The 14,687-nt window shown below is 44.6% G+C and overlaps 1 protein-coding gene across 1 annotated transcript in view; it reads right to left on the bottom strand.

Moving 5' to 3' along the window:
• The window catches only part of TSPAN14 (tetraspanin 14), a 129,372-nt gene that overhangs the window by 24,927 nt on the left and 89,758 nt on the right, over positions 1-14,687 (bottom strand). Inside the window, exons 3-4 of the mRNA XM_082268021.1 lie at positions 8,394-8,444; positions 243-389 (exon numbers count right to left, since the gene is read on the bottom strand). Coding sequence (XP_082124147.1) covers positions 243-389; positions 8,394-8,444 — 198 coding nt within the window. The remainder of the gene's footprint in view (positions 1-242; positions 390-8,393; positions 8,445-14,687) is intronic.

Raw genomic sequence — 14,687 nt, 5'->3', positions numbered from 1 at the left:
GGGTTTCCATCCGTCTGGATTTGACGGATCGGATGTCAGCGGACATGCCTCCGCTGACATCCGCTGCCCCATAGGGATGCATGGGGCATCTGTACAGATGCGCCTGAAAAACTGACAGGCGGATCTGAACGGTCCGCAATTGTGAAAGGGACCTAAAGCTTATTGGAAGAATCTGTAAGCTTATTGGATGATATGTAAGATGATGAAATAACTTCAGGTGTATGCAAGGAAGGCCAGCTTACAAATTTCAGGAGGCAGATGTTTTCCCGGAGAGCTCCTACACATCCAGCGAAGCCCAGCGTAAACATAATGACCCCGACCACCAGGACCAGCCATACCGGGTCAAATCCATGGAGTCGTGTCACCCTGGTGATGTCTGACAATATCCCCTGCAAAGAAATAAAGGGATAACAGAGTTACAATACAAAGTATCCTCATAGGGCGGGAAATAAAATAAGATTCCCTAGCTGCGATTACCACCATTCAGCAAAGAAGTAAGTCTTATAAATAATAAAATAAAAAGCATTGGGCTGTCATGCTGAAGAGTCTTCCCCACAACATGTATAAAGATAAGGAATTCCATATCTTGCCAACAGAGTCCTTGTGAGACTTGACAAAGCGACCATCGGCACCGGATTACTTTGAATGTAATGCCTCGTACACACGCGTCGAAAGTTGGCAGGGAATTTTCAGCCAACGTCCGATCGGCTGATTTTCGGCTTGTTAGTATGATGCTTACGACAACCAACTCCGACTTTTCGGCCGAAAAAAATCTGGTGTGCAGGCTATAAAATTTTTGTTGGCCGTCAACAGAACGGCCGATTTTCGTGCAGTCAGTTCAGATTTCGACAGGGAAAAATCTGATGAGCAAGTCTGGGCATGCTCAGTGAAGAAAGAACACAAAGAAAACAAACCAACACATGAAATCACTTCTGAAGTAGAATTTTGTTGGCCGAGAAAATTCGTGTGCAGTCTAGGCACATTCCAACCAACAAAACACAACTTGGACAAAAGTCGGACGATCGGTCGGCCGATAATCGTTGCGTGTGTACGAGGCTTTAAAGCAAAATTGCAAAAGAGCATACACTCATCAGCCACTTTATTAGGTACACCGGTTCAATTGCTTGGTAACATACATTGCTAATCAGTCAATCACATGGCAGCAACTCAATGCAATTAGGCATCCAGACGTGGTGAAGATGGCATAATTAAGTTTAAATGAGAGAAAACCTTACTTATAAATATAGAGGGAACCCACTAAAATTTAAGCGTATTTGGGCGGAGTGGCTTGACACCGGTCCACTTGGTCTCTAATAGAATATTGGGTGGAGTAGTTACATCTTCCTGATTGCACTGATAGCATGGGTGGTTATTGTACATTGACAGGGTAGGTGGGGGATCGGTGATCGGTCACCAACCTTGAAGTGATGGCGCTATATTCCTTTTACTACTTCTGTACGGTGGAGGCACTGATAGGCAGTCCATTTTTTTTTTTTTTTTTGGTTTCCCTATTATTCCTGGGAGCCAGTATATCCATCGCTCTCTGGATTTGGCGAGAACCAAACCTCTACTTACCATGGTAGTTTAATTGGACCCCTTGTTTATCTTGCAACCACTATTCTACTGCGTGAGGTTGACATATGGATGTGGTGGGGAACTATGACTGTTATAGGGCTGGTCTTAGAGGTCATTCCGTCCTCTTGAGTGTTCTTGCATCAGGCATCATTTAATGCACGGTGCACATGGGTGATTTTGCCATGGGTGCTGCCTCTGATACTGTACTGTCCTTACGGATAGTGTGCTTTGATTATGTCTACATGCTTGCTATATAATGGTGCCTAGGTTTCATGGCTTCAAGCTGTATACTGTTATGTGTTAAGTTATTTTTGTTTTCAAGGTTTTTTGCTGTCTGTCTGCATTGTTAAATTGTTTTTTCTTCAATAAAAATGATCAGATTTAAAAAAAGAAGTCGTCAGTGGAATTAGCTTTCACAGGGAAGTGTGAGCTAGTCCTGTTCAGGGACTAGGGGCAAAAGGGTGATACAGTCTATACACTGTGCAAATTTTTTTTTCCTGCAACCATTTCTTTCCTGCACCCACAGGGAGAAGACAGTGATTATTGCTAGCAGCTAGATTAGCCACTAGTGATAATCACATGTGAAATCCGGCAGGCTGGTTGTACCAAAGTTTATCGACCGATTAACTTGGTACCTTAAGCCTGCCCATACATGGTTTTAATCTCGGCCGGTTCAGCAGGAGAATCGAAATGACTATAGCCTGCTTTAGATAATTTAAATGACTTTGGGAAATGTTTGGATTAAGGTTTAGATGACTTATTTCCATTTTTCTATGGATAGTTACCCCTTTTTATGTTAAAGGAGAATGACAGGCTTTGTGATTGACAGCACACTGGTCCAATGTCAGTCCAGGAGGCTCAAGGACTTTACAGCGACCAGCCATTCACATACAAGATTGGTCACAGCGGTCACAGCGGGAGATCCCCGCTCTGTCATCTGGCTGGTGTCTCCTAACGATCTCTGCTGCACACATGGGCATTGTGGAGAGTGCACATATGGACACTGATGAAACTGCACTTATGGACACTAATGGGCACAGATAGGCTGCACTGATGGGCACTAATAAGCTGGTTCTAATCTCAGCCGGTTCCTGCTGAGATTTGAACCGTCTATGGCCAGCCTAAGAACTTCTCCTTGTAAGTTTCCTTACCTATTAAAGTGATTGTAAAGTCTTGTTTTTTTTCCTATAAAAATAATAAAGAGGTTATACTTACCTTCTCTGTTGTAGTGGATTTGCACCTGCTCGGTTGCAGTGGATTTGCACAGACCACCCTGGATCCTCCTATTCTAGGGTCCCCCTTCTGTGATCCTGGCCCCTCCCTCCTGTTCAGTGCCCCCACAGCAAGCAGCTTGCTGTGGGGGCACCCGAGCCGAGTCACAGCTACCTGTGTCCATTCAGACACAGACCCCCGACTCAGTCCCACCCCTTTCTCCCTCAATTGGCTAGCTGACTGATTGACAGCAGTGGGAGCCAATGGCACTGTGTCTCAACCAATCAACCAACCTCGTGGACATCACTGGACAGAGAGGGACCTCAGGTAAGTATTAGGTGGGCTGCTGCACACAGAAGGCTTTTTATCTGAATGCATAGAATGCATTAGGGTAAAAAATAAAAAAAAACGCTCTGCCTTCATCTCCTTTATAGGAATTTTATAAACAAAGTGAAAGAGATGTGAACCCCCGTATGTTCTGCATCTCTAATATTGAAGATATTCTAGACTGTGCTTACCTTTCCTTCTGAAAATAAAAGAATCCTTGGCTGTCGTGATGAACCACTGACTCAAAACAAATTGGTCTACAAATTTTGGGTAATTATCGACCTCCGAGATAAAATGTGCTAGCTCTTACATATTTTGATTAGATGAATTTGAAAACAGGTGATAAAAGGTGTTGGTTGGCTAAAGTTTTCAGGATATTTCACAAAGATTTATACACGGGTGAGTATATTTGCCTACGAGGGAGGGAGGTGATCGATGATCATAATGCCTCGTTAACTTCACAAAGTAGAGTAGAACAAAGAAAATGGTACCACATGGAAGTGTATAAATTGATCTTCACTTTGAGACTAAAGATTATTACTTAACTGTAATTCATTGTTCTTTTATTGCAAGGTACGTTTGTCTTGGTCAGATCTACACATCATGCTGGTACATTTGGTGGCTTGTGAAAGAGTCATTGCCTAACACTTCCAAGGAACAGTTGCGTGATATTTTTCCTCCGAAGCGAAGCTGCCTCGAAACTGAAAATCACGCAGATAACTTCTGCTACATTTGCATCTCAAAAGTGCAGTAATACAGCATAGGCAAGGCATACCACCTATATTTTGGATGGAAAATGGGGGAATCAGGGCAAGGGTTGCAAAACAAAACCAAAGAAAATTCCCAGCTCAATTCACCAACCAGAATGCTACCAACCGTATTATTTTGTCTAACAGTTTGCGTTAAAAACAGGGGTTTGGTTTGCACACATTTGCAAATCCATGCGTAAGCTGCAGAGCCGCTCCAAGGCACCCCAGTATTATCCGCAGACCTAACTCTTAGAAATTTATTAGAGCCTCCACAATGGAAGCACATGCATTCTAATAGATGGAGGGCAGGTGAGCCTGGAGGTAGCCCAATCCTCCTTAAAAGGCAAAGGGGCACACTGGACACCCAGCCCATAGCACAAAGGCAGCGAAGGTATCCAGTGTGTACCCCTTACCAATATTACATCAGTAACAAACAAATGGCCCCTGCCCCCATCTATAACTGGCTTTCACAGCAAGGGGCACATGGAAGGGCAATGCATGCAAAACTAAACCAAAGAAAATTTCCAGCTCAACTAACCAACCAGTCTGCTATCAACCGAATTGCCCTGTCTAACAGTTTGCATTAAAAACAGGACAAGAGTTTGGCCCCTAATTATTGTTGCATTACACGTGCAACCTATCTGCCTCATTGGTTAAACAAGAAGAAAAAGTCCATGCCTTTCGCAGTCCAATTGGTGTGCAGGGAGCATGAAAATGTTACATGAAAAAACAATAAATGAGTGGAACGTTATGTTATTAGTGTCAAAAAAAGATAAATGTATAATGGATTGGTGTGGCACCATTCTCATTGCTATAGAACATTTTGCAGAAAAGTTATGGAGCATAATCACACATCCCCCACGTCATTTTGAATTATTTTGATGCAATTTTGACCTGAAGCTGTATCTTGGAAACTGGAGCCGATTAATAATAAGGACTTCATTTTCCTTTCTTAGCGACCCAATTCTGGTAAAATTTAGCTACTTTCATTTCCGAGGCTCTACCCTGGTAGATCAGTATTATATAAGGAGTACTGACTTTCTTAGGGCAGATGTCAACAGACAAAGCCCCCATAAAATCCCACTGATTTTATGGGGGCTTTGCAGTTCAGGGGCAGCAAAGCAAGCGAAAATCCAACAGTCTGAGCGTCACTAGAAAAATAATACACAGGTAACCTTCCAATAGGGCCACATGTGTTCCCATGACAAGAGGGGATTTTGCCTTCCTTAGATAGATTATTTGCCGATCGGGCATTTATTTCATGCAGTTGGCTGCCCAGCTAGTTCGTTATCTGTATTAATTTATATCAGGAACTTCCATAGTACTGACGGTTTTCAGTGTTTCCATACTGTATGTTCACATCATTCCCTGCCCTCAAGGAGCTTACAATCTAAGGTCGCTGTATACTAGGGCCATAACAGACAGGAGGCAATTAACCTACCAACATTTCTTTGGTGTTTGGGAGGAAACTGAAGTACCCAGGAGAAACCCATGAATGCACAGGAAGAATATACAAACTACATGCAGGTAGTGTCCTTGTTAAGATTCAAACCGAAGACCCCAGTGCTGCAATGCATAAGTGCTAAGCTAACCACTAACCCATCATGCTAGCTTTCTGTAGCTGGGGTATGCTCATCGTCTGAATGGCCCTATACCCAAGCCTGACCTTACTGGTTTTAAAGACTGTCTGGTCCCGGTGTCTATTACAGCTTTGTCCACACACAGTACAGAATGGAGAGGGAGCGTGCACAGCCTGAGAAACATGTGACAAGAAGTTTGCACTGCCACCATTTAAAATGCCAAATACTGTAATTTCTAGCTTAAAGCGGTAGTATACTCCGCTTTTTAATTTTTACCTACAGGTAAGCCTAAGGCTTACCTGTAGGGAAAATTTATGTCTCCTAAACCTGCACGGTTTAGGAGATATTCACTCTGCATTCAGCCGCTGACACCAGCGGCGCATGCGCTCTGAAGGTTCGGCGTATCTTGCTGGACCTTCAGAGCTCCTTGCCGGAAAGTGAACTCCTGCGCGCATGCGCGGGAGTGACGTCATCGCGGCTCCGGCCACTCACAGAGTCGGTGCCGCGGAATCAGGAAGAGACGCCGAGGGAACATATCAGCTCCCTCAGCGATGTCCAGGCGACCGTGTGGGGGCTTCATTCTAAGGTAAGTATTTCATAATGTGCTAGTATGCCATTGTCCTGCAGGGTTTTGTTTTTATTTTGGGGATACAACCGCTTTAAAGCGGAGTTCCGGCCACAAAATCGACATAATCGATTTTGGGCCATCCGCTTGCTTTTTATCACCTGAAAAGGAAATAGATAGTTACAATTTTTTTTTTGTTTACTTACCTTGTTATTGAAGAAAAATATACTCACCTTTCTTCCACTTCCTCCCTCTGCGGCCGCGGCCCGCGCCGTCACTTCTCTTTGCATTGATTCCTGGGAGCTGAACGTCATCGCTCCCAGGAATCAATGCGCCTGCACCGGCCCTGCTCGTCACTCCCGGTGCAGGCGCCTCATTCCCTGCTAAACAGCTTCTGGGCATGCCGGAAGTGACGAGCGGGGCCGGTGCAGGCGCATTCTGGGAGAAGAGGACACGGAAGAGGACGCAGAAGAGGATGCGCTGGCTTCAGCTGCCCACATCTGAGATGGCAGCGCTGGAGAAGAAATTTTCAAGGTAAGTATTTCTTCTCAAAGATAAGTGCGACCGGGACAGTACAGAGGCTATCCATTGTGGGATGTACTAGCCCTGACTGTCCCGGGGGTATTTTTATTGAAAAAAACATTTTGTGGCCGGAACTCCGCTTTAAGCATGTCACAGATTGATCTTCTTTGCTGCTTGGAATTGCTTTTAAACAAGAGTAGGACCTAACTGCATGATCTGCAGATAAAGGCAGCAGAAAAACAATTCCCAAAGTAAGATAATCAGAGTGTGATATTACATACACAGTTATTTATGTCCAATAATAGGTTTTTAGGGAGTTAGAAAAGGACAAAACAGACATCTCCAAAACATCTTTGTGAAAAACTGTACAAACAGCTTCCTGTCCTATAGCCCCTGGGGACAGAGAACAATAGGGATTACTACTATAAATAAATGCATATCCTCTGTAAAGGAAGGACGTGTCCAAAATACATTGGTATTGTATTGGTTAGGTCCCTGACAATGAAAAATGTCTAGCCTTAGTTAACGCCAGACAGAAGAAAAATAAACCAAGGGAATAAACCAGGACATTATAAATAGTGCAGTGCACCCACATTAACCTATATTTAGAAGCCCTAGACATATGTCCTTAATTGCTACATGTTCCCCCCCCCTCCATTGGGAAGCTTTCTCATCAATTGCTAGTTAAGTCTGGGGGGGTGCAGACAGGAACAAGGAGCTATTCCTAACTCTAGTAGTCTTCCTACATTTATGAAATCAATCCAGCTTTGCTGCCCCCCTAAAGCCTAGTACACACTAGTAGTTTTTACTGACGGCTCTGGAGGAGCCGCTGTACTAACCATGCAATGTAAGTACAGCAATCTCCCTGATGTTCTATTGTTTTCTGAAAGGGAGACGCCCCCCTCCCTCCCACATTGGCTGAGAGCACTGACCGGGGGCTCGAACGGCAGACCCTATGCGGTCATGCCCCATCAACAGAAGCCAGCCGAATGTTGGCCAGTTTCTATTGAACCGGCCGATGCTGCCCACCATTTGGCCCCTGTGTACTAGGCTTAAGGTGTTCACAGCCTCAGCCTTGCAGGCTCACCTCCTTGTATGTTGGTTAATAGTGCCGTATTGTAAAGGATGATGCAGAGGGACTGTCCATAGACCAGAGCAACAGGGAGAAGAAACAGCTCTGGAGCCAGCTAGAGAGGGAGTAAGGTAAGTGATACAGCCTCTCCCAAAACTCCCTGACCGAACTAGCATTTAACACTTGCAATGTGGGGGGATCCCAATGCAAGGGTGCTTTTTTTTTTTTTTTTTTTTTTACAAGAGTTCAGCTTTAGGCCCCTTTCAGACATATGGCCCGTTCAGATCCGCCAGTCAGTTTTTCAGGCGGATCTGACCGGATGCCCCATGCATCCCTATGGGGCAGCGGATGTCAGGGGAGACATGTTCGCTGACATCCGATCCCATCCGTCAAATCCGGACGGATAAAAACCCTATTTTCCATCCGTCTGGCAGATCGGATGAGAACGAACAGGTGGTCCATTCTCATCCGATTCCCCTGTAGAGGAGAGCGGGGATCTGACACCTCCGTCTACACGAACAGAGCGGAGACGGAGCGGTCATCTGCCTGCTCAGCGGGGATCGGCAGGGAATGCCTATACGCAATAGAGTACGCCTATAGATGCACTTTAAGTATATTTAATTAAATTGTGCATTTAAGTGACATCAGTCATAATGGAAACGTGGTAATCAATACATAAATATGGTCTGCAGTGAAATGTCTTCCTGTAACACACTGGGACTATTATGCCACATCGGTTGTCCTTGGCTTTTTTATGCCGAAAAATTAGCTTATCACACAAAAGTACTTACTTTTTCACTCCAAGCCCACAGGCCAATTCCCAGCAGAACCATTCCGGATAACTGAGGAGAGAACAAAAGCAAAGCTTATAACCTGCTGGAACACGGGTGTTCTGTTTTATTACCACAAATATGTAGAAAAACACAAAATTACAAAACCACCAAGTTACACTCCACACATTAAATCACATCATAACTGCAACTACTAACTAGTACTATCTGCTATTGAGCAGCACCAGTAATTCTTATTCATTAGCTGCAAGTACTCCATTCAAGTACAACATTTTAAGTACAGTGAAGAGATATTGCAGGAGACTGAAGAGATTGAAGAGATACTGCAAGAGATCGGCTTGGAGTTTGCAACTGACTCATCTGTGTTTTTTGCTGACCATTGCTTGAGAAGAGGAAAGGAATTTGGTCAGGTGTTTGCTATTGTGCGTTTGCTAATGAGACTAGCTCATTAAGGTGTTTCATTTGTTGCTGGGGAGGAGCTTGTGAAGGAGTGAGTGTATATATAGAGACAGACTCATTAGCTGGCCTAATTCATTAGCTGCAAGTACTCCATTCAAGTACAACATTTTAAGTACAGTGAAGAGATATTGCAGGAGATAGTCAGGAGGTAGGCTGGAAGGTGGAAAAAAATAGAAACCAGACATTTATCACCAACTGCTCTTCATTGGCAAAAAACCTTTGTGCTGTTAAGGAAATATGAGCATAAAAAAAAATGAGCATTTTACCTGCGTTTCAATGTGTACAATATTGGTGAATGCAAAACAAAAGAAAGGGGTAAACAGCAATATACTGTATAACCCCTGCCCAATCAATTGTTACCCTTTCAATCAGTTGCTTTAGTCAAGGGCCTTCAAATGGCTGAATGACTTATCTCACAGGTAGTTTAAACCTTATTACCTGAAAACCAAACAACATACTAACCCATACTCCTCACTTCTTACCCCTTCTCGAAGGCTCCATGTACACGGGACGCTGGAAATGGCCGTTTAGGAGCAGTTGGGCTTTTTTTCAGAAGCCCCTGAACCCATCTACATTTTATCTTATCTGTCCATGTACACCAGGTCGTTTACGGTCATTTGCAGGCAGTTGCGTTCAGGGACTGTTTTTAGAACGCAATTATTTGCGTTCGAACGTGTGTTTCCCGGCGTTTCAAACGCACAAACGCGTCCGAACGCGATGACCCGCGTTTAGGGTTCGCGTTTTTCCATTTTAAAGGGGAATAATTTTTTTTGACCTCTAGGAACGCTTCTAAACGCAAACGCCCGCAAACGCCCGCAAACGCCCGCTAAACGCGGGTACAAACACGACCGAACGGACGTTTCAAACGTCCTAAAAATTCCAGCATTCAAAGGGACTTTTAACAACGTCCCGTGTACATGGAGCCTAAAAAGAAAAACAGAACTTAAATGGACAAACTTTTTTTTTTTCTTTTCAATATGTTTATTGAATATCGTAATAAAAAGGACATACACATAATAAATTAGCCTGCAAGGCCCAAAGGTGTAAATGAGCAAGTACAATACAAATAATCAAAACCCTTTAGAGTGGTTTGTGTAATTATATGGAGACAGAGTATAATTCAAACTAAACGTACGACCACAACAAGTAGCAAAAGCTTCCTACACCCTCTAAGCCTCTTGTCGTAGAAGATCCAGGAGATCCCGGGCTAGGAGAAGGGAGCATCGCCATGGCTCCTCCAACCTGGTGGGAGTCAGGCACGCCACCCCATGGAATCAAACTGTTGACCCGGAAGGCTTCCCCTTCTTCGGCCCACGTCTAGAGCCAGCGGTCTAGCTAATGTCAAAGACAGGGCCACTTGTATTGTACAGAGAGGAAGAAGAGGATTCAAAGAACCACTCTCGTGTCTTAAAAAAAAAAAAAAAAAAAACTTGTGTTTGGCTATCAAAATATAAGAAAATGAGAGGGGAAAAAAAAATGTCCCCCTTGGAAACAAGTGTTAAACCTTCTGAGCACTCCATATGGTAGCATGAGGAGCAAAAAAAGAATTTCACAAAAGAATAGATGAAAAGTGAAGAGAGAGATGAGGGGGGGGGTCCTAGTGGCTTTGAGAGAAAGAAAAGTCAAAGAGCAAGGGGAGGGGAAGTAGGTCTGCCAGGAGGGTCCTTTTGGGGGAATGCCATGCCAGGGTACAAGGGTACTCCAACATAAAATGCCCAAGGTTCCCGGACTGCTTCAAACCTTCACACTCTATCCTGAAGTTTAGCAACAAGTTGTTCCTGGGACATGATCCAGGAGACTTTCCGCTTTGTTGCGGATTTTGAGACCAAGGGAGACTTTCCGCTTTGTTGCTGATTTTGAGACAAAGGCTATCACAATTTTAGATCCCAAAAACAAAGATCAAGGTCTGTTTAGGGGGTTTTATCTACCCTGTGGTAGAAGAGTGCTATAGTTGGATCCTGAGGAACAACAACCCCAGTATCTTTCCGTATTGAGTTGAGATATTTGTTCCAATAGCCTTGAATACAGGGCAAGATCACTATGTGTGAAACATGGAGCCAAAAAAATTACACCCTCTGAAGCACAGGGGAGAAGCACCTGGGTAGATTCTGGCTAATCTGATGGGGACATGATACCATCTAGTGATTTTACATTTGTTTCCATTAGAGATACCGTCATGATACCTTTGTAGGAGCCTTGGAGTGACTGGAACCACTCGCCCGGGTCCCATTGTATATCCAAATCAGATTCCCAGGGAATCCTGAGCATAGGATGGTTAATCTGCCTCGTTAGCCAAGGCAGATAGATAGTAGAGATGCCTCCCCTCTGATCCATAATTTTGGAACACCATTGTTCATAGCTTGCAAGTTTGGTCAGGTTTGTCTAGCCAGATAGAGTGTAGGAAGTGCGAAATCTGGGACAGGCTAAATTTCTCAATGGGAGGCATTTTGAGTTTACTCATACAGTATCCGAGAGAAATGGAATCCATTGAGTTAAAGAAGTGTCCTATTCTGAAGAGTCATTTGTTGAGCCACCAACAAAAGGGTTGTATATTCAAACCTGGGGGAAAGGAAGGGTTCTTGAACAGGTGGGAGAGTGATTTGGTACTAGAAAAAAAGCTTGTTTATATAGAGCATCACAAAATGCCAGGGAGTGAGAGGGTGGGGGCGAGGACTGTGGGTCTCCGTTTAGGAGGACTCCAGAACAGAAAGTCTATAGTGTGCAGGGAAACTGCCTGTCTTTCTATAGCAATCCAATCAGGTTTGGGACCCCTAGAATATACTGTAGAGATTTGAGCTAATTGCGAAGCCTGATAGTACCACCATAAATTGGCCCAGCCCCCCTTGACTTTTCAGTCGGTAGAAGACTTCTTTAGGGCAGGGGTAACCCTTCTACCCCCAGACAAAACAGATGATTTTCGATTGAAATTTGAGAAGTAGCATTTCTTTATTGGGATGGGGAGGGACCTGAAGAGGTGCAGAAGATGTGGTAGAAGAGTCATTTTGATAGGGTTGATCCTTCCCAGCCAGGATAGATCACATTTTGCCCATTGTTTTAAATCCTCCTCTAGTTCCTGGAACATGGGGGGATAATTAACAGAAAACAGTTTGTCAATGTTGTAGGGTACATTAATTCCCAAATAGGGAATGGAGTCAGAGCACCAGGAGAAGGGGAAGTGGTGCCTCAACTGGTCTACTAGCTGCAGAGGAACCGAGATGTTCAGTGCTACAGACTTGGAGACATTTACTTTTAAGCCAGAAAGAACCAAAGTTTTGGAGCAGTTGAAATACATTAGGAGTGGAGATCAGGGGGGATGTGATAAACAGCACTAGGTCATCCACGAACAACGCACATTTATGTTCCTGGGGACCACACAAGACTCCCTTAATATCAGGGTGTGATCTAATGGTGATTGCTAAAGTTTCCAAATCTATTGCAAAATTAGAGGAGATAAAAGGGTCAGCCCTGTCTGGTCCTTTTTTTAATGTCAAAGGAGTTGGAATAATGACCCATCAAATGGACCTGTGGTTTCGGAGCAGAGTAAAGAGACTCAATGATTCCCAAGAATTTAGAGCTGAAACCCCATCTTCCTAGTATTTGAAAAAGGTAGGGCCAAGAGACGGAATCAAAAGCCCCCATCCCAACAAGAGTGTAGCAACGAAATTATATCTTTGGCTCTCCTAACTTGGTCTGGGCCCTGCCTCCCAGGGATGAAACCCACCTTGTCCATGTGAATATATTTAGCTATAAAACTCAACAGTCTCGATGCAAGAATTTTCGTCATAAGTTTGAGGTCATTATTAAGTGATATCGGACGATAGTTACTAACATTACCCAGGTTTGGGAATAACAGAGATATATGCTAAGTTTAAATCACTGCCCAGGGGGTTTCCATCTCAAAAGGGAATTAAAAAAAAAATGGAGCCATATAAAAGGGGACAAGGAGGGGCCAGATTTCTTATAATAGGCGACCAAAAAACCATCAGGCCCAGGCGCTGAGCCTGGTCTGAGAGATTTAATGGCCTCCAATATCTCCTCTGGTGTAAAAGGTTTATCGAGGAGTTCTCTAGAAGTTTGTGTAATTTTGGGAAGGGGGGGGAGATCCCTAAAGAAAGTCTCCAATTTATGTGGGGCAAGAGAAGATTGCGAGTCATACAAATTAGAAAAGAAAGTCTGAAAGGTTTCCATGATACGGATAGGGTTTTGGGTTAAGTCCCTGATGGAAGTGCGTATTTTGGGGAATTTTGCGGTCTAGGGCATAGTTTGTAAATTTAGAACCTATCTTGTCCTTATGCAAGTAGAATTTAGCACCAGTCCATCTAATGTGCTTTTCTGCTGCTGTAGTCAGAGCTAGATTGAATTTCACCTTGGCAGAGTCTAGCTGAGCGAGGGTGGTAGGGGTAGGGTTACCATTGTGACATTTGCTCAGATAAAGAAATTCCTCATTCAGTTTCTGGATTTCAGCTCTGCGTTCAAGTTTCAGTTGGGAAGAAACTTGAATGAGTTTCCCTCTCAGCACTGCTTTGTAGGATGCCCAAAGTGTTGTTGAAAAGCTGGTATTGTCATTGTCTGTAAAATATTCCTTAAGTGCTTTTTCTAGGATTGTACATTGTATAGGGTCACTCAGTAGTGGGGCTGAACGATAGTCGATATGATATCGACTATCGTTCTGTGGCCGTAGGCGATATTCATATCGCCGAGGTCACGATATTTGCATAGGCAGGGGGAGGGACTCACAGACTAACGTGTTAGGCAGGGAGAAGTCGGGACGCTTCAGCGGTGAGCATACATTTACTCACTCGTGAGCATACATTTACTCACTCGTGAACTGCAGCCCGCCCCACACGTTCAGTGAGTCTCACTCTCCGCCCTAGTTTTCTCAATGGCACATTCAGGAAGCCAATCACGCCGTGATTAGCTGCACAGCTAACCAATCACGCGTGCCTGCACACCTGATTGGTTCCGCTGTGCCGCTACTCTCGGCGTGATTGGCTCTCTGAATGTGCCATTGAGAAATATAGGGCGGAGAGTGAGACTCTCTGAACGTGTGGGGCTGGCTGCAGTGCACGAGTGAGTAAATGTATGCGGCTGTGCTGTGATCCTTTCCCGACTCCTAGCTCCAGCCTCCTACAACCACCACTATCTAATCTGATCGAGATAAGAAGAGGTACTTTATTAAGAATTTATGTCTTTGGCTTAACCCTACAGCTGCTGGGAAGCCTGCAATTAATGTTACGGCCAAGTAGTATAACCAAAACAAAAAATTTACAATGAACTTTTATGCCGTAATCTACTTAAGTGAGCAGAGAAAGAAGCCATAAGTTTTTTGTTAAAAGAAAAACACAGATCCAGACGGGATGGCTTTGTAGTGTGTAGAATGACCAGTGGCGTACCAATGGTGCCACTCACTGGGGGGTGTCAGCCGGTATCCTGCCCGACGTGTTCAGACAGATCCCGCAGTGTGAAGGCAGCTGCAGTGGCAGCTCCTTCAGTCCGTGCTGCTAGCGGGGGGCGGAGCCGTGGCGGGAATAAGGGGGCGGAGCCTCAGCGGAAAGAAGGTGAGTGCCCATTGCAAAAGTGTGTGCTGGATAGGAGGAGGATGGGGCTGCTGGATATAGAGGAATTAATCTTTCTCTATTCTTCCTGCAGCTTCCTGCTGAATAACGGATTCTCCCTCCTGCAGGAAGAATAGGGAAAGATCAATTCATCTATATGCAGCTGCCCCATCCCCCTGGTTTTCCCTGCCCGCCCCCCAAGTGCTCCCTGTCCCCCCCCCCAGTGCTCTCCACCCCCCTGGTTTTCCTTGCCCGGCCCCAAGTGCTCCCTGTCCCCCCC

The sequence above is a fragment of the Pelophylax lessonae genome (assembly GCF_965119305.1).
Source record: "Pelophylax lessonae genome assembly, chromosome: 9".
NCBI classification, from domain to species: domain Eukaryota; kingdom Metazoa; phylum Chordata; class Amphibia; order Anura; family Ranidae; genus Pelophylax; species Pelophylax lessonae.
The sequence above is the reverse complement of the archived record's forward strand: the minus strand, read 5'-3'. Positions and strand labels throughout refer to the sequence as shown.